The sequence below is a fragment of the Tyto alba genome, unplaced genomic scaffold, assembly GCF_018691265.1.
Source record: "Tyto alba isolate M040663 unplaced genomic scaffold, T.alba_DEE_v4.0 Super-Scaffold_11, whole genome shotgun sequence".
In the NCBI taxonomy this organism is placed as follows: Eukaryota; Metazoa; Chordata; class Aves; order Strigiformes; family Tytonidae; genus Tyto; species Tyto alba.
The window spans coordinates 10,201,989-10,228,449 of NW_024881273.1; the positions used below are offsets into that span (position 1 = coordinate 10,201,989).

Below are 26,461 nucleotides of genomic sequence, written 5' to 3' on the forward strand. Positions count from 1 at the left end.
TGTGAGGATCTGTGAGCAGAAACTGGAACCGGCATCACACCCAGCCCTGCTCCAGAGGGATGGCTTGGAGATGTCCTGTGGCAAGTAGTCACATCCCAAGGATGAACAGTCTCCTCTGGCAGCAAGAAAACAATTATTTCCAAATGCAGCTACTCGTGTGTGGATGTCATGCATTTCTGCTGGGTAGAGTTGTATCGAACTTGTCTTAGGCTTGGGAAACTGGCTGTGTGATAGTTTCCAGAGTAGGGAACAAAATATCAGGGACCAAATGCCACCTCCGGGCAGCTTTGGACATCAGACACCCGCGGTGGCTGCGGCTCGGGCACGGCCGTGCTCCACTGGAGCGGGAAGAACGGGATGTGCCGCTCCGGTCCGGAGCGAGCGCAGCGCGGGGGCAGCTCCCTCTGCCTCTGCGTGTGTTAACATACTCGGTGTTAAAAGGTTGGAGATGTTCAGATGCTGCGCTTGTGGAAATAGTAGTACTTTAAATAGAAGAGTCTTTGAGCAGGGTGCTAAGCATTAAAATTGTGTTTGAGTGCAATTCAAAGACATGAAATACTTGTTTGCCCATATTTTGTTTGGCTGATGTAGGCGTATTTTTGTTTTTATTCACTTTTCTGTCCTATATTGTCCCTTTTTTTCAGTAATGTTGACTGTTCCATCTGCTTATTTATCACCCACGTTAAAACCCCAATTTCAATCAGCAATCTACTTTGTTTAGTTTTCTTTTAAACAAAGCATTGAAAGCTCCAACAAAGCTTTAATACATAAAACTACTTGTAATGCAGCTGTTAAAGCTCTTCCATCATATCCATGAACAAAATGAATTCTATTGCTATCGAGATGCTTCTGATGAATTAGGTTTAATTCTCCCCTACTGCAGTGGGTAGAAGGCACTTCAGTGAAGACTAAAAGATTTCAAACGACTAAGGTGGAAAATGGTCTTTGCTTAGTGTTCGGAGATGTAAAAGAAACTAAAACCTCATGTAGTAGGCGACAATTCATCAGTGGAGCAGAAAGGAGGGAGGCGGGGCGTGTGGCAGCGTCCCAGGCACTGCTGTGCTCCCCTGAATCCCGCTGATCCCGGCTGCCTGCGGCCCTGCCAGCCCCTCCATCGCCGCGTCTGGATCACCGGGATCCATCCCTCCGAGGAGGGGCTTCCCCGGGGGGGGGCTGTTTGTTAAATGAGGGGGGTTGGTTAATTACAGGGCGTTGGGGTTTCACTCCAAGCCCCACATCACAAATTGCTTCAACACCCGGGCAGTAATGCTAAATCCCATGGGCTTGCGATTCAAGCGAAGCCTGTGCTGATGTTCTCTACTGGGTCATGGCTGAATGGATGAATTACCAGTGCCATAATTTACTGGGTGTAATTACCAGCACCACCAGATACCAGGTATAATTACCTGTACTACAACTTAACGATGATCCACGGTCTGGCGATGGAGAAGCAGCCGTAGGGGCCAAGTCACGGGCGCTGTGTGTGCCGGGTCGGCCGTTCTCTGGGGGTGTAAGCCGAATCCTCCCGGGTTCTCAGGGGGGTGGCAGGACCCCGGGGGGGGGGGGGGTGGCCGGGCCGGGGGACAGCGAGCACCCCCAGCCCTGCAGGCGGGCCCGGGGACCAGCGGAAGGGCCTCACCCCGCCCTTGGCCGGCCGGTCCCACAGCGAAGCATCTCCCCGCCCGAGGCGGCCGCTGCCAGCGCGGGGCTCACCCCTGCGATGAGCTGCGCGCCGGCCTCAGCCCAACCGCCCAACCGCTGCCCCCGGCGGCGAGTGGCCGTAATGAGCCTAATTGCCGGTCGAGGGGGGGGGGGGGGGGGGGGGCGCGGGGGCGGGGCGCGGGCCCGCTCTGTATAACCCGTCTCCCGGCAACGGCGGGCACGTCACTTCCTGGGGAGCCGCCGCGAGGCGCCGGCCAGCGCGCGGGCAGGTGGAGCGGCGCGTGCGGCGCCGCTTTCGGGGCCGGTTCGGCGCGATGAGCGCGACGAGCGCGGAGCTGGACGGCGTGTCGGTGCACTCCTCCTCCTCCTCCTCGGGCTCCCTGAGCTCGGCGGCGGGGCCGGCGCCGCGGCCGCTGTCGGCCAACGTGCGGCGGCTGCACCAGGCGCTGACGGCGCTGCTGAGCGAGGCGGAGCGGGAGCGCTTCATCCTCTGCCTCAACGCCTACCACGGCCGCCGCAACGTCTGCGACCTGGTGCGCTCCCTCCGAGCCCTCCTCGACGGGCCCCGCCGCCGGCAGCTCCTGCCGCTGCTCCGCCTCGTCCTGCCGCGCTCCGACCAGCTCCTCTTCGACCAGTACACCGCCGAGGGGCCCTACCTGCCGCTGCCCGGCCGCCCCCCGCCCGCCCCCGCCCCGCCGCCGGTGGTCCCCGGCGAGCTGCGGCAGGTCACGCTGCGGCGGAGCAAAGCCCACGAGGGTCTGGGCTTCAGCATCCGCGGCGGGGCCGAGCACGGCGTCGGGATCTACGTGTCGCTGGTGGAGCCGGGCTCCCTGGCCGAGCGGGAGGGGCTGCGCGTCGGCGACCAGATCCTGGGTGTCAACGGCAAGTCCTTGGACCGGGTGACCCACGCCGAGGCTGTCAAGGTGAGGCGGCTCCGGGACGGACTCCGGTTGCGGGGGCGTCCCGTCCCGGGTTCCCTCCTTCCCCGCCCGCGATCGCCGTGCGCCCCGTCCGGCTTCTCCCCGCTCCGCCTTCGGCGGCTGCTCCCGCCCGCTCCAGCCGCTGGGACCGGAGCCCCGGGGAAACCCGCAGCTCCTTCGCGGGGCGGCTCCGGGTTGGCATCGAGCCGGGCGGCCGGGGCTCGTCCCGCCGGCGCACGGAAAGTTCGCGGTGGAAAGAGCGATGCCCGCTGATAGCACGGCGGCTCTTGGCACGGCTGGTTCGGCCCCTCGGGGCTAAGCGATACTTTCCTTTTTTTTTTTTTTTTTTTTTTTTAATCACAACGTAGCGATGCTTCTTGTCCCTTCCTTTCAACACGGGAGGCTTGTGGAAGTTTGAATTCTTCTCGAGCCGGGTTTTAAGGCATGTACTTTAACTGCTAGACCATTTTTTTTCTCCTCCTAAAGGTGGAGAAACTGAGGCACGGAGAAGCAGAACAACCCCCCCCCCCCGCTGCCCCAGGCCTGCATAGTGCCCAAAGCAGGAGCAGAGCCCAGATCCCTACCCCGGGCTGTGTCGGGGGTGGGGGGGTGGGAAGGAGAACAGTTACACAACCGGGGTGCCCCCGGCGCTGCCTGCAGCACAGCACCTTTCCATACGCCCCGCAGAGCTGCTGGAGCACGTATCAGCAGGGCTGCTATCTAGAAAAGCCTTCCTGTAAGGTTAGGTGAGGGAGCTCCATAAACTCTGCGATTTTCACCTGAGGCTCAGTGTTTCGAGGCAAAGTCCACATTTGCGTGACCCAAACGGTTCACAGCGATGCTGTTGTGGCTGGTGGGCTCAGCTCGGAGCGTTCCCGCGGCACGGGAGTGCCAGGCACAAACCTCCTCAGCTGGAGAGTCGACTTTTTAGGGCAGGGGTTTTTTGTAGGCATCGCGTGGAGAGATGGGATCTGGGGTGACAAGACACTTTTTGCAGCTGTTTGTGCTTTAATTATTCCGTAATAAGCTAAAGCACTTCTCTTCGCAGCCTGCTTCATGTGGTGCTTTCCTCCAACAGCGCGTTAATCTTGCACAGCTCTGAACAGTGTCTTCACAGCCAACCTGCGTGTTCCCTGCCCCACCTTTAAATCTGTGCCCTAGGCAAGGGCACGTCTTCCAGGCTGGAGTCCCTGGTAATCTTGAGACCAGAGAAAAGAAAAGATTTGTAAGATTTTTATTTTTTTTACTGGTTATTGTTCCTAATGATAGGTCAGCAACAATGTAAGCTTTTGGGAGTTATTCTGCAATGTTGTGCACTGAAGATTGCTGAAAAAAACCCATATTTTGGCTGTGGTTTTGGAATGGGTAGAAACCCTGTGTCAAAAACGCTCTGGTCTGTTAAAATGACTTCATCTCTAATTCAACCCACTCTGCTGGGTAATTCACATCACTTTTTGTTTGTTCTCTAATATAATGTACATGATGTCTTTTAGAGACTATTAATATTGAGTGAAACTCGGTGCTTCCTGCACAGAAATAATTTCTGTAGGATGGAGTTTGCCAAGGGGTTGTTCTGTGACAGAGCTGTATTTTGTTATTGTGATCCTAATAGGAAGGAGAAGCTTATAAACTGTCTGCTTGTGAGCTGAACTTCTTTACACAACAGTTTTATCACGTACCCAGTTGTGCTGGCATCTTCTAGAGCTCCTGCACCGGTGTTACATCTGGAAAGGGTTTATGACCCATGTAGTGCTGGTAGAAACACTTCCCTTGGGAAGGGTCGCAGAGTGATTTGCAGTCCAGCTGTAATAGTTCCTTTGGAGATTTTGAAATCAAGCAAGTGCAAATTTATCCTTGCATGCTGCATTTGGGAAAGGGGGAAATGAAGAGTAGATTGCATTCAGTGATGCTAAAGGGCAGTCCTTGGAGGATTTCTCTGGAGTCAAGATATAAATACCTCAGCCTAATGTTTTGCACATCGGGCAGGGGTGTCAGAGCTGCAGGGACAAGGGGTGGGGATGTACAGGGTGGCTTGTTCTCCTGTTCTCTGCTTCTCCTTGAAACCAGGGATCTTGGGCTCAGCCTTGATGTGTAACCAGCTCTGCAAAGGTCTCTGGCTGTGACCTGGTCTCCTTGAGCGGAGCAAACCTCACTGTGTCCTGAAGTCCTCACTGGTGTCTGTTGCTCTGCTCTGTACTGGATCAGTGGAGAGAGAAACATCGGATAAACAGGTGTCTACCAGGGCTGGGTTTGGTCCTGGAATTTATGCGTACACTGTACTTGGGATCACATACAGAGAGGGGAGAAGGTGAGCAGAGAGGGGCTTTCTTAATGCAAAACCACAGCTGCGTAGCTTAATCTCCCAAACACTGTCTGCCTGCTTTAGACAAGTAGATGTGGTGAACTCTCCGTCAGAAGCTGTCTGCTTAGAGCACAGCTCCCGTTCTGCGTGTGGAGTGATGGTCTGTCTCTCCATCTGTCGGAGGAGGAGCACGTTCCCGTGCTGCGCTCCCATCTTGACTGTCCTGCAGCAAGAAACTGACTGTCTAGGACAGCGCTGTTGTTCTTAATATGCAGAATGTGTCGTTGTGAGAGACGTCAAAGCTTGTTCTTCGGGGCACAGGACGATTGCAGAGATCAGGAAGGCTCTTCCACTGCTGGCCTGGCCTGCTCCCAGGCACATCGTGCTCTCCGGGGTGAGCATGACAAACTTACTGAGCCAGAAATCAACTTTCTGTCTGTCAGGGTGCTCAGAGATGGCCAGTTGTGAATATGGGCAGTGTGGCAGCTGTTCAGACGGAGCAGTGAATAAATACGTAGCCTTAACTTGTTTGTGCAGTCTTGTAAGAGCGTTCACACGGTAGTTACTGCACTCATTTTACAAGTCGTGATAGCTCAGTTGCATTCTTTTCTTTCATGTCTGGCCATGCAGGAGTACCTCGACTGTTTCCCATGCTCCTTTCTAGGAGAGAAGCACCAGCTGTGGGGTAGGAGCAATTTCTGTCTTCTGCCTTGTGTCTTCAGGCATCGCTCAGAACCGTGCTGCACCAAAAGTGGAATCGTGGCACCAAATGAAAACTGCCACAACAGTGGGCAAAGAAGAGAAAGTAATGAGTTGCATGCTTGCTGCCCTAGATGGAAACTGACTGGTGGCCTGTGACCAGTGCAGTGGGGTTTGTAGATATTTTAGTATAAATTAGATAAAAAGTGGAATTCTGATTTAAATGACAAGATTACCTAAGCATTCCAAATCAATTCACTTAATGACCAACTTCTTAACCTTTATGTGAGTAGCAGAGTTTTATGCCTTGTCTGCTTTGTGCTTGCAGTTTCATCCAAATCAAAATTAAATGACTCCATTACAATTATAGCTCTATCATTCCAGCATTCAAGAGTGCACTTTAGCAAAAGATCACTGTAATTTGAATTATGGCGTAAGTGAAGAAGTTTATATTGTCTGTCATATTTTTAGAGCTCGCTTGGCTCTCATCAGCCTTGCTGTAGAGTACACAGTTGATTATTGTAGCAGTCGGGCTGAAAGTTTGTGTTGATAAGCTGTAATATTTTGTCCAGAGCAGTTAAAATTGAGGTGCTTTAGACCATCAAATCATTACACAGGGATGTATTTCTCCTCTGCTCTGGAGTTTACATTAAACTCGCGCTCCCTTTTTCTTCCCCTCACAGCCACCAACCCCCCATTACTTTTGTTACTTTCCAGTAGGTTTTTATGCCTTTTAAATCATTTAGGGGAGGAAGGGGACAAGAGAAAGTGTAAAGTATCATGACTGACAGGTCATTCCTGATTGAGGATTTGGCTTAATGAGCTACACCAGCCTCAAAAGAGCTGCACTGATTCCACCATTCACCCTGCTGTGTCTTTCTGTCCATGCTGACAGCTGGGCAAATCCGGACGAGCTTGATCAAAATCATCACAGCTAGACTGATTTGTATGCCGTGGTCTTAGGGAGAGCGATTCTTTCGTCTTGGTGTAAATCTGTGGCAGCAGCTTTGCCAAAGTGAGTGATCTCGCGTGGCATTTATTCTGAAGGAACTGGGGTAAGTTGAAGCCCACTGTCTTGGGGTCTTCTGAGTAGCCTTGGAGAGCAGCTGGGGGTTTTGCTGCAGGCGTGGTGGGCCCCGGGGGAAGGCGTGTGGTGAGACAGGGCTCTTGGTGGCAAAGCAAAGCTCTCGAAGGCAGCGCCGTGCTCTGCCGGGCTGCGGGTGGGTCCCTGCTGCAGCCCTGCCGGGGGGGCACACCGCATCCCCAGCCGCCACCAGCTCTCTGCTCCGGCAGAGCTGGTCACTGTCCAAACCAGCCTTTCTGTCTCCTGCTTTGATAGTGTCAAGTGGGCTTTTAAAAATAATTAGAGGAGATTAAAATTCTTTTTATGTTCTGTTCTATTCATTTGGACTTTCATGATGGCAAACAAGGTGATCTCTTCAGAGACCGTAATATTTCATACGAGGTAGAAGGGGCTCCAGCTGCTTGTGCTCAGGGCACTTCTGGTATTGCTAAAAGACTGCTGAGAAATGATGGAAGAGATGTGCAGCCCTGAGCCTTGGAAGGATATTTAGAACAATTTTACTTTCCAGGCAGCTTATAAGAAAGCAAATCTCATTTCATTGTTTCTTGTGATGCCCAATTAATTGATTATCATTATCTGAGACTGCTTATTTGCTGTAGTCAGTAATCACCACTGTACTGCACAGGCATTGTAACAGCTAGTAGGAATGAGTTCAGCTTGGTTTCTTTGGTTGGTTTTTAACCCTTCCAAGTACTTGTGCGCAGATGTGGACCATCACACACAGTCATGGTTGGGATGAGCGAGGAGTGAAAGCAATACATTGATCCCCTGATTCTGTAAAGATATCAGGCTTGTTCCTTTAAGTGCCTACTTGCTTATCTCTGTCTCTGTATTTTTAGAAGTCACTGACTGATCCAGAGGTTAGAAACCTCTCGCCTTCCCGAGGGATCTCGGGTAGCTGGAGCATGGAAAAGAAAGATGTGACTAGCATCTCCCCCAATAGTTAGAGCGGTAACCGATTCCTTGCTCTGTGGGTCTGCTTTGAAACCAAAAAACCCCAAGAACTGCACGCAAAAAAGAACCTACAGCTTAAAATGCAGGTGCTGTGCAGTGCCACAGGCTTCTGCTCTGCTTTTCTGTCCTGCAAACAGTTTCCATTTTAACTTCTGTAGCTGACTGAGCTCAGAGGGAGAGGGTGGAAAGTGTAAAGTCACCAGGATCTACCTCTAGGAAAAAGGGGGAGGGGAAAAAGGTCACTCTTGAACTTGGAGGCATCTGCATTTTAAATTAGCTTTATTGCTCCTTAAAGGGAAGGGCTCATGGCAGTGACAGCAATAGATCTGGCAAGTGATGCTCTTGGTTTCACAGGCAGATCTGATGACGCGTGGTGGAGCAGGCTGGAACGCTGGAGCTCTCCTAGTGCTGAGGGCCCGGCGGTGGGGCGGAGAGCCGATGCTCTGCTGTCACTGTGAGCTAATCTGAGCTGATCAAACTAATATCACATGTAACGTGGAGCGGAGTGAACTTGCACGTACAGACAGCATCTGTGGGAATTTGGGTTTAGCTGTTGCACTGGAGATAGGAGTAGTTATATTTGCTGCTCTGCCACTGATTTCCCTCAGTGGGCAAGTTACTTAGTCATCTGTTTCCCTTCATTACACCAGCAAATCACAATCGGCCCTAATGAAATCAAATGACATTATACTGATGCAAATGATTAGAATGAGGTCCTTAATCTCTCCTCTCTTCATAATGCAAGGATGATAGTACTTGGCATCAGTACTGGCTTGTTCGTCAGGGTTCGTATTGTTAGGGCATCCTTGAGTTCTTGGATCATTAATGTTATTTAGTGGGCTCCTTGTAAATAAACACTTTTGCCTCGGTAGAGAAATTCATAAGATAACCTGAAGGATAAAAGCCTCTTTCCTTGCAGTGTCCATTAGAAGAAAACAAAAGCATTACTGTGCAGCATAACTGGAGAGTTAAAATATCTTTTACTCAGTTCCTCTGTCCTCAGGGAAGGCGATGGATTTTCTTGACACCTTCCTCAATGCCACGTCTGCTCAGAGAATTATTCGGCTCTAAATCCCCTCGCCTAAACTGACAATGCATCTGCTAAAATGATTTGGCTTAGTTTCTTTTGACTGGATGCTCTGTGAATTCTCCCTGTCACGGACCACCAAATGCTCAGTAAATAGAGGTGAGACAGGGACCTGGGCAGCCGGGAGGAGCTCTGTGCCTGCCAGCTTCTTGTTGCTGGGCTCAGAAACTGCATCTGAGCCGCTCGGGATGGGATGTGCTGGCAGGGAAGGCTGGAAGGGCCTCTGCTTCTATCAAAGTTAGCTTTTTCCACTGAGTGACTAACCATATCTAGACAATATGGGTTTGTCAGTGTTTCTCATGGTATTTTTCAGCGTTGTTCGCTATGGAGCGGAAAGAGAAGATGAGGAATTGGTGGCAGGGGAGGGGAGGAGTGCTTTGATCTAAATTCCCCTTACATACCCCTCCCCACCCCAGAAAGCACCTAAACAGCTTTCCAGGCTTGCATTGAAATAAAGCTTTGTGGAGTTTTCTGCTGTTTTTAAAATTGTGCTGAACTTGCCTGAGGGACATGCTGGGCAGTGACCGGCTTTGAGGGGGTGGCAGGTTACAGAGCTGTTGTCTTGAAGCGGGGCTGGGGGTCCTAGCCCTTGGAGGGGTTAGGGAGAAGGCCCTGGAGCTAAGATTTCATGTGACCTTTCCAGGTGAAAGGGACATGGGCTTCCTGATGCCTTGGGGCTAAACGTGTGCAATCACCATAATTATGCATCAATTTGCATTTATTTGCATAAGTGCCACTACTTGAAAGCCAAACTGCTGTCACCTTTGCTGTGGGAGAGGGGGAGAGGTTGGACTCTGCCTCCTGCAATTCTCATTTGTCTTCCTGACAGGGAGGCCATTTCACACCCTCCATCCCCTATGCTGTGTTACTCACTTCTCTCCTCTCTGGTTCCTCTCGCTCAGCACTCCATCTGGAGTGCCTCTGCTTCCCTTTGTCCCTCCTTCTATCTGTTTCTCTCTCCACCTGCCTCTGTGTCACCTTTTTCTTGTACCAGTTTTCTTCGTTCCCGCCTGCCCCAGCCGCACGTCCTCGCTGCGCAGGGACGAGCTGTTTGCATACGTCAGTGCAGATGAGTCTCCTGGTCCCTCTGCACAGAAGCAGTTCCCTGGTCTTTGTCAGGCAAGATGGGGAGGGGATGCACTTGATCCAAAGCCTCTTATTTATGGCTACAGACTGCAGTCTGGAGCAGGGGACAATCTCTCCCTATGCATTTTTGTATGGCACCTAGCAAACTTGGCCTCAACCAAGGTGTGTAGTGGGAGCTGTAATAGTCTTGTATTTGTCCTGCCTGCAGAGGATCCCTGGAGGAAGCCTTTGGGGACAGGCAGGCAGGTAGTGCCTCTGTCTGCTGTCTTCTGCTCTGTCCTTTCTGCCGGCAGAGGAACCGTTTAGCTGATACGGCTCAATCAATCTCCCTGTAAAAGGTCTCGCAGTCCTTTCCCTGCAGCCCCCTCCCTGCCATAGAGACACGGGGAGCCCCATCGTTCCCACTGGCACTGAGATGGTTTTGCTCAGTCTAGCCGAGCCCACAGGCTTAAAACCACCTGAGACTAGCAGGAACACCCCCCAGGACGGTGCAGGAAATAGCGGTTGGACGAACTTCTGCAAATCGTTCCCTCCATGGTGCTGGAGCATGCTGTAAAAGCTCCCCCTGCCTCCCTCCTGTGGTATCTCTGCATTTCTTTCCCCTTTCCAGCCTTTTTTTCAAGTCTGTGCCTTACTTTTTTGGGACTTGGTGCAAAATTGCGTGGTACTTCAATGATTGATAACCTCCTCACTGACCTTTGCAGCTTGCAAATGGAGCGAGTGCTGGGATGCCCATTATCTGAGCAGCCCAAGAAGCCAAACAGCTCTGAGTCTGTTATTGCCGGAAGAAAGCAGCCTGCATCTGTAGCAAGGGGGAGGATAGCTCATAGTTAATGCTTCTTGTATCAAACTGTGATCTACCCACTAACAGAATGAATTGGAATAGATTGCTCATTTCATTAGCGGCGAAGGTAAGTGCGTGGGTTGTATCCGTACGAGACGCATATTTTATTCAGGCTGCCAGAATACTGGTGATTAATTGCCATTGATTTGTGACATCTGTATTCCTGCTGGGGGAATTTTTGAAGGCCTGGAAGATGCTTTTACATAGCCTTCAACCTTTCAGCGCCCTCAAGAAGTGGAAAGAACAAGGGGAAAACTCTGAAGGCAAGAGAGAAATGCCTTTGGTAATGCAAGATGTGCTGGGCAGGAAAGGCATGGCATGGGTGGGTTTCCAGAAGGCAGCTGTCAGTCTTGATCTTAAGAAAGAACATGCTGCATTTTGTGGTGTTTTGGTTTTTGCCTTTTTTTTTTTTTTTTAAAAAAAAAAAAGGTAATAACTGTGGTTATGTGAGATTTCCTTTTTTGACTATTTTAAGCAATATACTTCACTCTCAAAGGACTTGATAGATAATTAAATAGAGTGTTGTCAGGGGATCGGTGGCCTTATGGAATCAACCTGCCCTTCTTTCTGGCACTTGCTGCTTCTAATAACATTTCTAGGCAATTGGTTACTGTTCCTCTGCTAAATGCTTTGGCACTGAGCCCCAGATTCAACTAAATTATTTCTTTAAGCTTGTCTTCTAGTAAGTGTGCTTGCACGCTGAGGTGCCAGTGTTAAACTGTTCATACCACGGTCTTCAAAAGCATTATAGATGGGGCAAAGCCAAATTTTATCTGAGTCTGAAGCGAAACAGCAGCACTGAACAACATGTAGGAAGTCCCTGAAATGGCTTGAGAAAGGAAACGGAGAAGCAGTCTGCACTGTCTGATTCTGCAGAAGGGATTAAGGGGGTGGAACTATTTTATTTAATGGTCCACTGCAAATGGGTTAGGTTCAGTATGCCCATCAAATAACACACTTTCCCAAAGAGCTTGCAGGATGAATTATGCTGTTGCTTTTGTGGTGGTATCTCTGCAGTCTTTGGACTCAAGAAATCGTGTCTGAGGAAGAAGTTCTCCCTGGTAGTATTCACATCCAGAGCCTATCCTTTCTTTCCGTGGGTCCCATGCTTTTTGTATTGGGTGAAAGCTCTGCCCTAAAAAGCTTTTGCTTTTGTCCCAGGGAGTCGGGGTGACCTGCTTCACGGAAAGTGTATTGTTCGTGTGGGCAGGTGCTGGCCCTCTCGTTTGCCGTTGTTGCTTTATAAGTAGGGCTGACAGCAAAATCGAGGTCAGTGGACTCGTGCCAGCTTGATGGCACTGTGGCACCTCACCAGGCATGGGGAAGGGCAAAGTGCTAAATGTTCGAGCAGTAGGTAGGCTGCCGGGCACAGGGACCAGCAGCTTGAAGGCTTGCAAGGGAGGAGGAGGGTACAGAGGTAGAAACCTGTCACAAATTCCCCCCTCCACCAAGGGGTCGATGCAGCTCAGATGCGTGTTGGGAGTCTCTGCAAACAGTGCACAGTGTGGGAGAAGCTGATACGCTAGGGCTGGAAAATAATTCCTGCTGATTGCTTGATGTTCAGGGAGATAAGCTGGAAAATGGCTCCTGCCCTCTGCTGTAGATGAGGGTCCCTGTGATGGCAGGGAAAGATGTGCTGAAGCTGCCTGTGTGGTCCCTGGTCTTTCATTAATTAGCACCTCTGGTCCCCAGATCGTCAGCCCTCAGTGGCGGGTTGACTGTGGCTGGATGCCAGGTGCCCCCCAAAGTCACTCTGTCACCCCCCTCCAGACAGGGGAGAGAAAATATAATGAAAGGCTCGTGGGTCAAGAGGAGATCTCTCGGCAATTACAGTCACGGGCAAAACAGACTCAACTTGGGGAAAGAATTTTATTTATTGCCAATCAAGTCAGAGTAGAATAATGAGAAATAAGACCAAATCTTAAAAATACCTTCCCCTCACTTCTTCCCGGGCTCAGCTTCACTCCCAATTTCTCTCCCTCCTCCTCGCCAGTGGCACAGGGGGACAGGGATGGGGACTGCGGTCAGTTCATCACACGTTGCTCCTTCCTCCTCAGGGCGAGGACTCCTCACACTCTTCCCCTGCTCCAGCATGGGGTCCCTCCCACAGGAGACAGACCTTCACGAACTTCTCCAGCATGGGTCCTTCCCACGGGCGGCAGTCCTTCACAAACTGCTCCAGCGTGGGTGCCTCCCACGGGTGCAGCCCTTCAGGAACAGGCTGCTCCCGCGTGGGTCCCCCACGGGGTCGCGAGTCCTGCCAGCAAACCTGCTCCAGCGTGGGCTCCTCTCTCCCCAGGCCCACAAGTCCTGCCAGGAGCCCGCTCCAGCGTGGGCTCTCCACGGGGCCACAGCCTCCTTCGGGGACCCACCTGCTCCGGCGTGGGGTCCTCCACGGGCTGCAGGTGGGCATTTCTCCACCGGTAACCTCCATGGGCCGCATGTGGCGACCTGCTCCACCATGGGCCTCCCTGGGCTGCAGGGCACCGCCGGCCTCACCGCGGGCTGTGGGGGAATCTCGGCTCCGGTGCCTGGGGCACCTCCTCCCCCTCCTTCTTCACTGACCTCGGTGTCTGCAGAGCTGTTTCTCTCACACAGCCTCGCTCCTCTCTCCCGCTGCAGTTGCTGTTGTGCAGTAACTTCTTCCCGTCCTTAAATACGTTATCCCAGAGGCGCTGCCCCTGTCGCTGAGGGGCTCGGCCTTGGCCGGCGGCGGGTCCATCTTGGAGGCGGCTGCATTGGGTCTGTCACACGTGGGGGAAGCTTCTAGCAGCTTCTCACAGAAGCCACCCCTGCAGCCCCCGGCTACCAAAACCTTGCCACGCAAACCCAATACACTGAGAAATTAAATTAAAATGAAACAGAGGAGAGGATAATCCTGCTTGCTGGGACAGCTGGGTAAAGACGAGCGGTCTTGGGGCTGGATCTGCCCTTGGGTACCGGTCTGAGTCTGCTCATGCAGGGCTGGCTCCAGGCTGGTTTAGCAGAGCCAGCTCCAGCTACCCGCCGTGGGCCAGGGAAGCGAAGCCCATGGCAGTGGTCCTGGCAGTGCAGAGGTCCAGCCAGCGGCTGTATCTGGGCTCTGTCCCTCAGCACAAAGTCTGCCTGGGCTGTTGGCTGCTCCCAGGGGATGCCAGGACTCCTTTCTACACCCCATGCCCTGAGAGAGCAAAGCTCTGCTCTTGCTGAGAGGGTCTAAGATGAGCGGAGCTGGCTCTGGTGAGCAGCAGTGGCTGTTGCTGTGCTCTCTGATGCCCTGTCATCGGCCACCTCCTCTGCCTGTGATGAACGGCTTTGGTGCCGCATCCTTGGCTTGAAAACCTCCCATCCTGCCCGAGCTGCTGAGTTGCCTGTTTGTAATGCAGTTGCCATCGTCCCCTAGCACTGGTGTGTCCCCGAGGTCTTGCAGAGACACCCGCTGCCTCTCCAGCTCAGCCCATTAGCCTTTGCTCTTCCCTGCTTGGATGGCTATTAATGATTTCCATTTTTGCGGCACCTCTACACCCAAAGCACTTTCTTTTATTAGAGGCAAGACTTCCACCTCAATTCTCATTCTGAAGTTGTCTCCTTGGGTACTCCAGCACCCAGCTACAGCTGCATACTGAATTGGAGAGGAGCGGTGCTGTATGAAGCGCTCTGGCTTAACCAAGCCCAGCCTGGCTTCAGAAGTAAAGCGGGTGGTAAGATCCTGGCCCAGTGGTAGTGCGGCAGTAGGCTGCACCTCATTACCTTAGTAGGAGGCATCAGTGGCCCCATTAAATCTACTCTGTATCCCAGTGGTGTAGCAATAAAAATTGTCAGGGCCAAGATGGTATTGAGAGATTTATGGTGAATTCTCTGCTATGGTGGTCGCTTGGATTCCTCATAGGAGCCAGTGTTGGGGCTCAAGTGTCCTTTAGAGGGAGGCTTCTCCCAAAGCACTTCATAACAACCTGAAGAACAGCTGGCAGGAGAGAGTCGTTATCGTGTGCTGCTCACTTTCCAAAGGTGCTGGATAATCATGCTCAGTGGATGAGAAAATTACCTGCGAACTTCTTTGGGATGTCAAATCAACCTTGTTTCCTCCTGACTCTGAAAGCTGCGGAAAGCCTGACAGAACTGTATAGTAGCAGAACTGAAGGGATGAAATGGGGTGGAGAAGGGGAGGAGCAGCTGAGGGTACCTGTCTGGTGCCCCAAGCTTGGTGAGAAAGACTTCCTGGGTCTGTCTTCTGTGCCTGGGTGGAAAATTCAGATGACTCAGCTTGGAGAGAACTTGCTGTTGAGGTTGTCTCATCATTCTTTCCAAAAGCAGATGATTTGTCAGCCTCAATACAGGGAGACTGAGGCACTGAAAAATGGGAAGCTACTTGCTGTGGCAGGATCTGTAATGGCTGGAGGTCTTTTGGCTCCCACTCTAAAGGCTACACCCTGTCAGAGCACAGGGATGGTAAATAGCAAAGGCTGATGGAAGCGTGGCAGCTGTGCTGGGGATCCCAGTGGCTGGCTTGTAGGCTCCTGGGAGCTGGGTGAAGGTGGGTTAAGCCCCACAGGTCAGTGTGGGTTTGATTTTGTATATCAGATGGGTGCAGGACTCGAAGGAACAGGCGAGTCAAAGGCTGTGCAGTGCAGAGACGGTCCCTTTCCATGGGCTGCTGACCCAACGTGTCCCCACAAGACCGCTGCACCACTTCCAGGGAGCGACCTTCTCCCAGCAGGTCTCTTCCATGCTATTGAGCTCATCATTTTTCCTCTCTTTCCCCCAGGGGTAGCAGACTTCATCTCCTCAGATACCAGGAGGGGCATTCCTACAAACCAGAAGATGAACAGATGCATCAGCCTCAGTAAAGCCAGGAAAAAAAAGCAGAGGGGGAAGTGAAGTGTTTCTTCCTGTGCAGGGAAATAGATAGCAGTACTGTTCACTTGGAGCTCACCAAAGCAGCTGATAGTGATTTCTGTCTCTTTGGATATATGATGGAAGCTTCTCCCATTTGGCTCACCTGATGCCTCATCACTTTGCAGCTCTGCGTGCCAAGTGCTTTGTTAAAGTCTAGTTCAGTATGTGGACGTATAAAGGTTTTACAGGTCTGTGCCAGATCTCATTCGCGTGCCTGCTGTGCTTCATTATGGAGTGCGTGTGGTGCTGTTATCCGAGGGAAAACACTGCTTCCCTTCTCATCCCGTTTCATAGCTGTGGCAGCTTTAGTTTAAATAGCTGGTGGCTGCCTAATGAACAAAAAGCTTCCTGGAAGCTCAGATGTTTGAACAAAACTGACTTTAATCGTCACCAGGTTGGGGAAGTGGTTTGTGCTGACCTTCCTGTAGTTTTTGACAAGACTGTGGTGGCCAGAGGGACATGGGTGGTGCTGGGCAAGTTTTGTGCTCCTCAACCTCCAGCTCCCATGCTAGGCCTGTACTTTGGCTTACTGGAGCAGACATGCTTCTAGTGGAGGTTAAAACCAGGGATTCCCCAGGCTATTTGTGCACATGTTCTTCAAAAAGAAGGATTTACCCCCTGAGCTGATACAAACCTAGGCTTATCCTAAAATTAAGAATCTATTCAAACTTGCAAACTCATGAGTCAAAACTCTGTTCTTATACATAGACTCAGATTACAAATAGATGCAGCTTACAAATGGACTTCACTGACTGAATTTCAGACCTGTACTTAGACATGATCTAGGCAGAAGTTTAAATGTTTGCTCATTTAAGCACATGCCTGAAGGCCATGTTGAATCAGAGCTGTGGGAGACCATCTTCTAGGAAAAAAAACCCCAGCTGTTTAACTCTTAAATGGTCCCGTAGTGTTGCTGTGTCCTGTTAAGCAGCTACTGCTCTTTACTTACTTGTGTGTGTCTTGGTGATGCCTGCAGTGGTGTATTGTACAGCTGCATACAGTATGCACATCTGCACACCAGTATATACACCCAAGTTCTGTGTGGTTTGGGGGGTACCCAATGCCCTATAGCTCTTCTGCCAGCTTGTGGTTGGGTCAAGGGTTTGCTTGTGCCATGGCCCTTCATCGTGTCATGGGTTATAAAGCCAAGGAAGAGTGAGTTTGGCGAGGATGGGAGCTGTATGGAAGCTGCGTGCGATGGCAGGGGCCGTCTGCTGCAAGCTGGGAATTGGGGAGGCAGGGTGGGAGCAGACAGGGGCTGAGGTGCAGCCTGACTTGTAAAAGGCAGCACTGGAAAGCAGGTTGGAGTTGCAGTGGGAGGCACGGAGACTCGGCCACACGCAGGACCTGTGTCACCGAGTAGGTGTGACACCATGCCTAGAGAGAGGGGCTCTCACCAACTGTCTCAGGGGTTTGTGGGGTCAGCTTGGACAAGGTGTTCCCTGCCTTGCTTCTCCCCTTTCTGCTTGTGCTTTCTCACTTGCGTTTCTCGGCAAGCACCATCCCCTCGAGTGTGTTTAGCACCTAGCATAAGGGCAGGTAGCTGGAATCCCCAGCTACTGAGGTTGGTATCAGTGCTTTACTGTCGTTGAGCCACATGAATGGTCCCACTCTGCCTCACAGCGGCAGGGTAAGTCCTTTGTGGGTGTCACTGCTCTTCCCCCACTTGTCATCACCCAAAAGGTGCAGGTGCTAGTGCAGGTGGCTAGGAGGCCAGCGGAGCTGCATCCTGAGGGTTCCTAAGTGTAGGGAGGGCCTCTGATGTGGTACCATTGTGGTCCCGCACTAATAGGCATTAGCAGTGGCAATGTGCTGGGGGAGAAACGCCGTGCTGGGCAGGACACTGCTGCACTCCCTGAGAGGCCTCAGTAGGTGTATAAAGGACTAGGGAGAGTGTCACTGGTCTGCCTGCTGCAGCTCTGCCTTCTGCTGGGAGAGTGTCACCAGGAACGTCCCGAGGGGCACCGCCAGCTTCTGTTCGCTCCCTCCCCTCACGTCTCTTCTTGTGCTGAGGCTGCCGGGCAGCCCTGGCCCAGCCTGCTGCCTCGAGCCAGCCGGCTGCTCTCCTCGCCTCCCAGCTCTGCTGTCACCTTCATGCATAAAACATCTCCCTGTTGACTGAGATCCCATCTCCTGGTGGCCTTGTCAAGGGAGCTGCAGGGGGACATAAAAAGTCCCTTGTAAATCTCTGGCCTCTCATCCCTGGAAACTTTACTGAGCCTCCAGAGAGGAGCTCTGCTGCTGTTCCTGTTCTTCCAAGGGATGACATGAAGCTGAGGCAGGACGGGAGATAACCCCAGAGGGTTACCTTTGGTCCCCCCCGCCCTGCCAGCATGGATGCTCTGAGGAAGGAAGGAAACAGGATCCCTGTGTCAGTCCCAAAGAGACCCACATGGGAACGGGGTGGCGGTGAATGTGGGGAGGAAGGGGAGAGAGCAGCTCATGGAGGGCCCTGTGTGTGTTCCTGACCCAGCTTCAGCTCTGAGTTTTTAATTTGCCCCTTACTTAAATTACAGTGACATTCAGCAACTGACTTTGAGGCACTGTGTGAACATATACGGTTGAGGAATGCCCAGCATCAGTGCAAACGGAGAGCCTGCTCTTTCATTGAGAGGAGAAAAAGGGTGGGAGTGCGAGTATCAGTTAGGATTGCATGGCATTTCTGTGGCAGAGGGAGGACTGTAACCCTGTACAGTTGGACAAATCACTGATTACCCTCAGCATTTGCCTGTGCTTGGGGAAGAGTTGCAGCCTCATTCAGAGACTTTGCTCATGGGATTGTCAGCGCTGTTTGCTGTCTCAGTACCTAGGTAAGTAAATTATGTTATACAGGTTTAAAAGAGGTTTTCAGAGATGGCTTGAATGAATGATGTTTCTGTGGGGGGCTGTACCCCATCTCATGGGGGTTGCTCTGCACTGGCAGCTCTAGGACAGGTGAGAAGCCTCTCTGCCACCCCATCTCATTGCTGTGGAGTTCAGATCATCCTGAGCCTGTCTGCAAGGCAGCCTGTGAAGGGGCTTTGGGTTGGGAAGCTGAACTGTGCCCTCAGGCATGGCTGGGCCCCCACGCCATGGTGCCCGTTTGAGAGCGATACCCTGGAGTGGGCAGCGGGCTCAGAAATAGCTCCATCATCCCAGTGAGTCTGGAGCTGATGCCAGCAAGACTGGAGTGTGGTGAGGAGCTCTGCCTGTCTGCCAGCCAGGCTGGGCTCAATGTGCTCACAGGGGGAGAAGAGAGCACGGCAGGCAATGTGTTTGAGGGACCAGGGGAGCTAAGGGGACAGGGGCTAGAGTTAGTGAGCAGCCAACGATGCTGAAGTGCTCTGCAGTTGTTCTGATGGGTCTGTTGGTTTTCCAATCCTTGTTTAAGCTTTCCGGGCACGTGATGACCTTGTGAGTATGTGACAAATTTGCAGCCAAATTGCTATATGTGATGGAGATGCTGAACTGGGAATTGGTGAGCTGGATTCTCTCTAGCTCTGGCAGGGAGGGACAGGAGTGTTGCCAGGTCAGAGCTGGGATCCAGCCAGTCCAGTATTCCTGATGATATTACTTTTTACCAAAGAGCTGCTGGTATTAGTGCTTCCTGGTCACGAGCTTTACTCGGCAGCTTCTCTGCTTAGTGGGGAGAGGAGACCTTGCAGGAGCAGCTCATCAAAAGGACATATATATGGAAAAAAAACCCAAAGCACCTCCTTTCTGAGAGGAGGTCCAGAGCATTGATGTTCCTGAGGCCTCGGAAGGGAACAGCACTTACAGCTGTCTTCAGGGAAAACTCCTATATGTTAATTTAAGTTTACTATAAAGCCTATGTCAGCTTCTCACAGTGGAAGCTGGAGGGGCAGAGGAGCAATTGCAGATCACCTTATCTGGGTCCCAAGGTCATCTCTGTGCATGCTGTTTTAAATACATTTATATATTTAGTAATTTTTGTACTCATGAATTGACTGCTTATGCTGGGCAAGGCAGCTGGTAATGAAATGGCAACAGAGGCTGAATTTCTGGAAGCACTGTCAGTGTCCCCTGAAGGCATCGGGAGCTTTTCCAGTTCCAGAGTTTGGGGCTGAGCTGTAGGGACCAGCAGTACTGCTTTCCTCCAGCGCTGATCCCTGTCCTGCTCCGAGTCCTCTCCAAAGCTGCAGAAACTGCTCAGTCTCAGGTTCAGCCCATAATGGGGTTCCTCCTAGCACACCTCTACCCACCTTGCCTCCCATACTCTGCTTCACTCTGCTCTTTCCCTGGCTGGTGAGGAGAGCGTATTTTCTCTGTCAGCAGCAGCAGCTTTGCCTTAACACCGTTGCAGTTCAGGAGAGAATAGAAAAATCCCAGCTCTTTCACTAGCTTTTTATGTAGTTCAGACATTCAGTCATTGGTGGTTGCAAAGTAGCTTGAGCTAATTCAGCCTCAAGGAAGAGCAAAGCCCTGCCACCCTAGAGTCCTCAGACAGATTGTCCTTCCCCCTCCATAGGCATTAACTCCCTCCTTGCCTTGGCTTGTCTTCCAGGTACTGAAAGGCTGCAAGAAGCTGAACCTGTCTGTACATTCGGTGGGACGCATCCCCGGGGGCTATGTCACCAACCACATCTACACCTGGGTGGACCCGCAGGGCCGGAGCGTGTCCCCGCCGACCACGGGCCTGCCACACCACCAGAACAGCTCCCTCCGCAAGGACAGCGAGAAGAGGAGCCACCTCCAGCTCCTGCAAGAGGGAGACGAGAAGAAGGTGAGCAAGGGGGGATCAGCCACAGCCCTGGGGCCTGTCTGCGGTTACCTGCTACCATGTAGGTGCCAACCCTCTTCGTTCCCCTTACGCTTTTCATTCATGTGATTCTGGCCTCTAATGGGATAGCCTGTCTCTCCTTCAGGGTACACTGGATCCTCGTTTTCTCCCTTGGTCTGTACCTTACCCTGTCTCCTCCAATGAGCCCTGTAGATCAGGATGGAATGCCTTTATTCCCATTTGACACAAGTAGAACCTGAGCTGAGGACAAGGCATTATCCAGATGCAGAATTGTCTGGCAGTAAGGGTCCTGTCAGGAGCAGCAAACCAGAATTTGCTTTTCAGGCTTTTGCTGAACAGGTTGTTGGTTTGGCTGGAGGCCTGCTGCCAACGTGCTCATTGAGAGGCTGACATAGATCTTATGTTCAGGAGGGCTCGTGGATTTGGAGGTCTAGATCTCAGAGTGCATTGCTGCTTTTCTTCCTGTGTTTCAGATCTTCCCTCAAGTGTTTCCATGAGGGTTTATTGGGTCTCTTAGCAGTTTTGTCTAAGTAAAAAAAAAAAAAAAAATTCTCACCCAAAAAAACTATAAAATAAACCAGGTGATTTTCCTTTTCCATTTGGGGAGGGACAGGCTGAGCCAGGAAGGCCATGAGTAGTGCCTGTGTAAAAAGCCCTAGCAAGTGGAAAAGGAGCGGGGAAGGGAATGGCTTTCATAAAGGTACCCAGGGGATCTGGTGTCTGGCCAGTGCTGGCCATTCCAACAGGGTCTGGATCTTGGGCCTTTGACAGAAAGGAAAGTATATCAGCACATCTAATTCCCAGTCCCCTTCTCTTACTGTGAGCCTGGCCTCCTTTGAAATAGGCCTTACTGCAAGTGAAGCCAGCAGAGGATATGTGCAAGCTGCAATGTCTGATCTCGGAGATTTAGTGTTTCTTCTCCCTCGTGCTTCCCATGCGCAAACAGAACTAGAGACCTGTAGATGCAGAGAAGCAGTGCTCAGGTGCCCTTGCACTGAGGCATAGGCTGGAGGGGCAGACTCTGCTCGCTTTCTGGGTGGTGATGGATAGGGAACCTGTTTGTCCTGTACAAGCAGGACATGGTGTTGCCTCACTGGCATTCATGGGATATCAAAGTACTGTCATATGAGTGAGCAGGGCACTTGCTTTGCAAAGGCAGAGTTGCTTGAGCCTTGACATAGTTCCATCCTGTTATCCTAAGATCACTCTGGCTCTCCCCAGCACTTTGATTCTATGTCCAAAATGTCCTCAGCTCCACCTGGAAATGCTGTGGAGGGATCTGTAAGCTGGAGCCACCCATCTCAGCCAGAACAGGAAAAAAAAAAATCTAATACAGGTTGAGGCAGTTTGCTGATGAAATACTGATGTAGACCACAAGGGAGAAGGGCCCGTTATTTTTATTTTAAGAAAAAAGAGAAAAGCAGCTGCTGCTGGCTTGCTGGTGTCCCCCACCCCCTTCCACTCAGTGTCACCTTGATACAGAAGGCAGCGACTCTTTGAAGCTGTAGGTAGGAAGTGTTTCTCTGCACATTGTTCCTTTAGTCCTTGCTGTGTATCGACATGAAATGCTTTGAAGCCTGCAGCCATACACATCCCTGCCCGGTGCGTGGGCCTGGCGTGGCCCCGGACAGCCCCTTCCCTTCAGTCCTGATGGAGATGTGATTACAGATCCTGAGCTGTCTGGGCAGCTTGGCTGCTGCCTGGGCCGGTCATCAGGCCAAAGCACCCTCCTCTGTGCTGCTCCCGTCCGGGCTGACTCCCAGGGGGTGCACAGGAAAATGAATCCAACAGAACTTTGCAAGTTAAAAGAGCTTTAATTACCATAGCTTATTCTGCTTTGGAATGGAATGAAGCTGAGTTGAATGAAGGCCACGTTACACTTCGAAGAACATCCGTGCTGGGCTTGGCTGCTGTTGGATACACTCACTCCCGAGGTGGGAGGGGGTCCCAGCTCCAAGTCACCCACTGTGGCACCGTTCTAGCTGAGCCAGGCTGCGGGACCTTGGCTCACAGGTGGCTGCCCTTGCTCTGAGCTGTGCTTCTCTGGTGCCATTGCTGTGATGCTTCTTTGCGGCAGCACTGCACTTGCAGAGCACTGGGAAAATCTGCCAGCCTTGGGTGGGATGCTGGGTCTTCATGGTGCTACCAGCTCGTGGCTTGCTGGCTTCAGAACCTTTGCCCCAGGTATAAGGTGTGGTGAAGAGCCTTGTGCTCCACCTGGCTCTTTCAAAATCTGAGCTTGTCCTTCCATTCCTCGGTGCTGCTCCACACAGTCAGGCAGCCCTTTGACTTCTTGTAGTGGAGGATTGTGCTTTGACCCCAGGGCAGGCAGGTGAGGGCCCCTCTGTTAGCCTGGGAAGAGTCAATGACAATTGCAGGAAATATTTGAAGCTTGCAGAAGTGAGTGTGCAAAGATCTGATGCAGAGTGCAGTGCTGGCCTCATGAGAACAGGCAGGATTCAACCTTCCCTGGCACTACTCCTCCGTGGCACATCAGCAGTGGCATCGGTCACTCTGCTGTTCCCATCCTGCCCCCCTGTGCCACTCTGGCCGTGTACTGCACTTCTAAAAAGCTATCAACCTTGTTCTAAGTTTCAGTCCGGGGATCCCCACGCTGCTGCTAGCCCTTGGCTCTCTTGGCCACTCCAGACTTGATTTCTTGTGTCAGGCTCCAGTGTGCCTCCAGCTCTCGGCACTGGCTGGAGGCCTTCTCCTTCCTCTGTCCTTGCTGACCACAAGCACGATGCACCTTTCCCCCTAGCCTGCTGTTCAGGAGTGCTTTCAGGGGTAGCTGTTAGCACTGGTGGGACCCAGGGTTGCTCCTAACAGCACCTTGACCCCTCCACTCCTTGCACTGCCTTGAGCCTGCCTTCAGACCCAGCTCCTCCTCACAGTCCTCTTCACTGGTGTCAATGTGCAAGGCTTGGTATGCGTGTTGCAATAACCTCCACTCCTGAATTCCCATTTTCAAGACTGGCAAAATAAAATTACTAGATGCTACAACTCGAAAGACCAAGGCCACCCAGACACTTCTGTATCCAGAGGTGCCTTGCTTTGACAGCTGATGGTGTAAGAAAGCCCCACCATGATCAAAGCCTGGCTGGCAGTGAGGAGGGCCTGACTTGGCTGCTGGATTTGAGGGGTTATTTGGTGTGACTGCCTGTGTCATTTGTCTGAACACATGCTTCAGGGCATGAATTAGCTGGGCTGCTTCGTCCTGACTTACTGTGGACCATCGAAGTGTTGAAAACATGTCCCAGAGCATGGGAACAGCCTGTCTCTATTTTTTTATCTTTTTATTTCTATGTGTAGAGATATAGATAGATATTTAACTGTTGAAAGGTGGGTTATTCTCTTCACAAATATCATGCAAATAAATGCAACATACCCTGGTTAATTCAGCTCAGTGAATCAGAATTGACAGGTATCCCCCGTGGGCTATTTCATTTCTGTATGGTTTTACATTTTGAGGAGAGGGCTGGGGATTAGTTGGTTAGCGTGTGTCATCTCCCCCACCCCCACCCCCCCCCCCAGCCTTTCTCTCTCTTTCCTATTTCTAATCGATCTGAATGTCCTGGAATACATATGCAAAAGCTTTCAAACAGGCACCGTTTGGGAAAGTACAGCAGAGATCAGACTTCAGCCCTACAGCAGGAGGCTAAAGCGATGTACACCAGCAAGTTTGTTAATGCATTGCTACAGTTCAGTAAGCCTGCAACGCTACTGTAGTTAAGGTGGTATTTCCAGCTTTTGCAAGGTTAAATTCAAGGTTGGTGGAGGCATCCTACATTCATCAGGCAACAGAGATATCCCTGTCTGGCTACCTTTCCCTCCAGCGCATCTGTTCTGTATGCCTGAAAGGATGGGGATTGTAGCATAGTTTAACAAGTTTGCTTATCTGTAGGCAGAAGCATTCATTATCAAAAGGCTTGAAATGGAAACCGCTGCTGTTGGCGTGTGTGTGATAGTGTAACCGATCCGTCTGGCGGAGGGGGGATCTGGCGCGTGGCTGCGTACCTTCCCGGGGCGCTGGGACGGGGGTGTGGAGCAGATGGGCTGGTGTGCGGCCGGGCTTTCAGCTCATGGGCCAGCCTGACCTCCTGGGGTAGCTTTGCTGCAGTGGGGATTCAGTGCAGAAGGCAGCCAGTGCTGCTGGCCCAGAGCTGGCACGTTCCTTGCCTGTGGCTTTACGTTGCATTTTTGTGTGGACACTGGGATTCCTTCACTGTCAGCTGTGGAAGAAGCCATTATGGGGATTTGGGAAGTTACTGGTGGGCTGTCAGCTGTCCACTGGCTTTGCTTTCACCATCCTGTTCCAGTCAGTGGTACTGGGCCAAAATCCAGCTTGCAACAAGCTTGGGTCAGAGGCTATTCTGTGTAGATGAGCAGGAGGTGAATACTAAGATCTGGGCCAACTATTCAGTGTAGACCTGACCTGACATGAATGATATCTCAAGAGAAGGCACAAAAAGGGATGCGAGAATTAAAAGGAATGGAGGGATGAAGAGGGTGCTGGCACGTATGCCCTTGTATAAGTTGTTGCAAATCTTTATGCTTTCCATGTCTGTGTTGTCTGTGGCAGGTTGGAGAGATGGCCGTACTTCCCAAGTTTTGCTATTATTGGGCAGCCTTCCCTGTAGTCATAACCAGTGGATCCAGTGTTTCATCAGAGCCCTGTACCCATCCTCCCCGTAGGTGAAGTAGCCAGTGATGGTGGTCAGTAATAAGCGTGGAACGAAGGGCTCGCGCCAGTGCAAAGCTCTGGCGAAACATTTGTTGGAGCCACCTGTGTCCAGGACAGACACAGCAGCAGGTCACGGTCCCTCAGCACCATCCCAACAGAGGATGTAGCCTACATGCTGGAAAGATGGGATCTGCTTCCAGTGCTCACCTTGTGCTTTAGAACCATTTGATTTCTACGATCTGTCCAGGCTTAAGTCCTCTGGATTTTTCACAACAGCAAGGACCATTTGTACTTTGAGTTGTCATTGATGTACTTCTGGGATCAACAGCTGATTTCATTAAAAGCACTTTGGAATCCATCAGTCAGCGAAAACTCGTAGGTGCTGCTGAGCTGGGAGGAAGATGAACTGTGCAAAATGCTCTGCAAGTGTTGGACTGCTAATTCTCTGAGAAACGCCATTTCATCAGCTGAATTGTTGCTCTAATGTGCTTATTGCCAGGGGAGCTGCTTATTCCTTTAAGCTTCTGGTGCAGCAGAAGAAAGAAAATGTATGTAAAGAAGAGAGTGTGAACATCTCTTGCCTTCAGGCAGTTCTGTATCCAAAAGTATCCATAATTATTATAAAAAAACAAAAAAACAAAACAAAACAAAAAAACAAAAAAAAAACAAAACAAAACAAAACAAAAAAATATATTGGAGATAACATTGCATGGCTTGAATGTTTGAGACGCTAATGGTGACTACTTGAGCATGAAGGATAAGAGATGCAGGAGAGATAAGGAAGGATTTCTTTCTATTAGATTGTAATGACATTTTCAGTGTGAAGTGATACAGCTCCCTGTGTCTCTCACTACTTGCTTGCTCTGACCTTGCTAGGGTTTGCTTTGGTTTACAGCTGGAAGCATATCCAGGCTCCTCGGGGGTTACATCCCTGTGGTGACTGAAGTATGTGAGTGAGCCACTGGTCCCCCAGTTCCCTGGGGATTAAAGGTATCCCTCTGCCTTGGGCGGTCGGTAGCACTGTCCCAGCTTACCCCAAAATGCCCCTTGGGTCACACCTCAGCTCGCCTCACCCCATGCTGGCGGGCCGCAGTGCCATCTCTTCATTATTTAAGGCACTTTAAGCAGCAAGAGCACCCAGAAGTGGTAATTGTGCCGCACGAGTCAAGCACGGCCCGGTGGGGCGGTGGCCGTTGGCTGCAGCAGCAGCGTGGGCAGGAGCTGGGCAGCGCTGCTGGGCTGAGGCTTGGGATCGGGCCCTGCGGCAGAGGACTTGCTTTAGAGACTGTCCTGTGCTGCTTTTGTTGTTGCCTGCCTGTCCCTCTGCTCTAAGTGTCACCTCTCAGCCCTGGGAGATGCTCACTGGCCCGGCACACACCTCTTAAAAGAACCTGTTTGCAAATCAGTGCCTGTTGCGTAGCCAGAAGCAGGGCTGTAGCTGCGCTGATATTAAACACACTTGGAGGTGGCTGCCAGCGCAGCTGTGGCAGCAAAGTCCCCGGCACGGCCTTACAAAGCCTGCC

General features: G+C 51.6%; 1 protein-coding gene across 5 annotated transcripts in view; it reads left to right on the forward strand.

Annotated features, from left to right (window-relative positions):
- Window positions 1-1,898: 1,898 nt before the first annotated feature.
- WHRN (whirlin) overlaps window positions 1,899-26,461 on the forward strand; it is a 55,878-nt gene continuing 31,315 nt past the window's right edge. For all 5 annotated transcript variants that reach the window (XM_042786818.1, XM_042786820.1, XM_042786819.1 and 2 more), the window contains exons 1-2: window positions 1,899-2,585; window positions 20,018-20,236. In XM_042786818.1, the coding sequence (XP_042642752.1) occupies window positions 1,977-2,585; window positions 20,018-20,236 (828 nt within the window). In that variant the 5' untranslated portion in view covers window positions 1,899-1,976. The remainder of the gene's footprint in view (window positions 2,586-20,017; window positions 20,237-26,461) is intronic.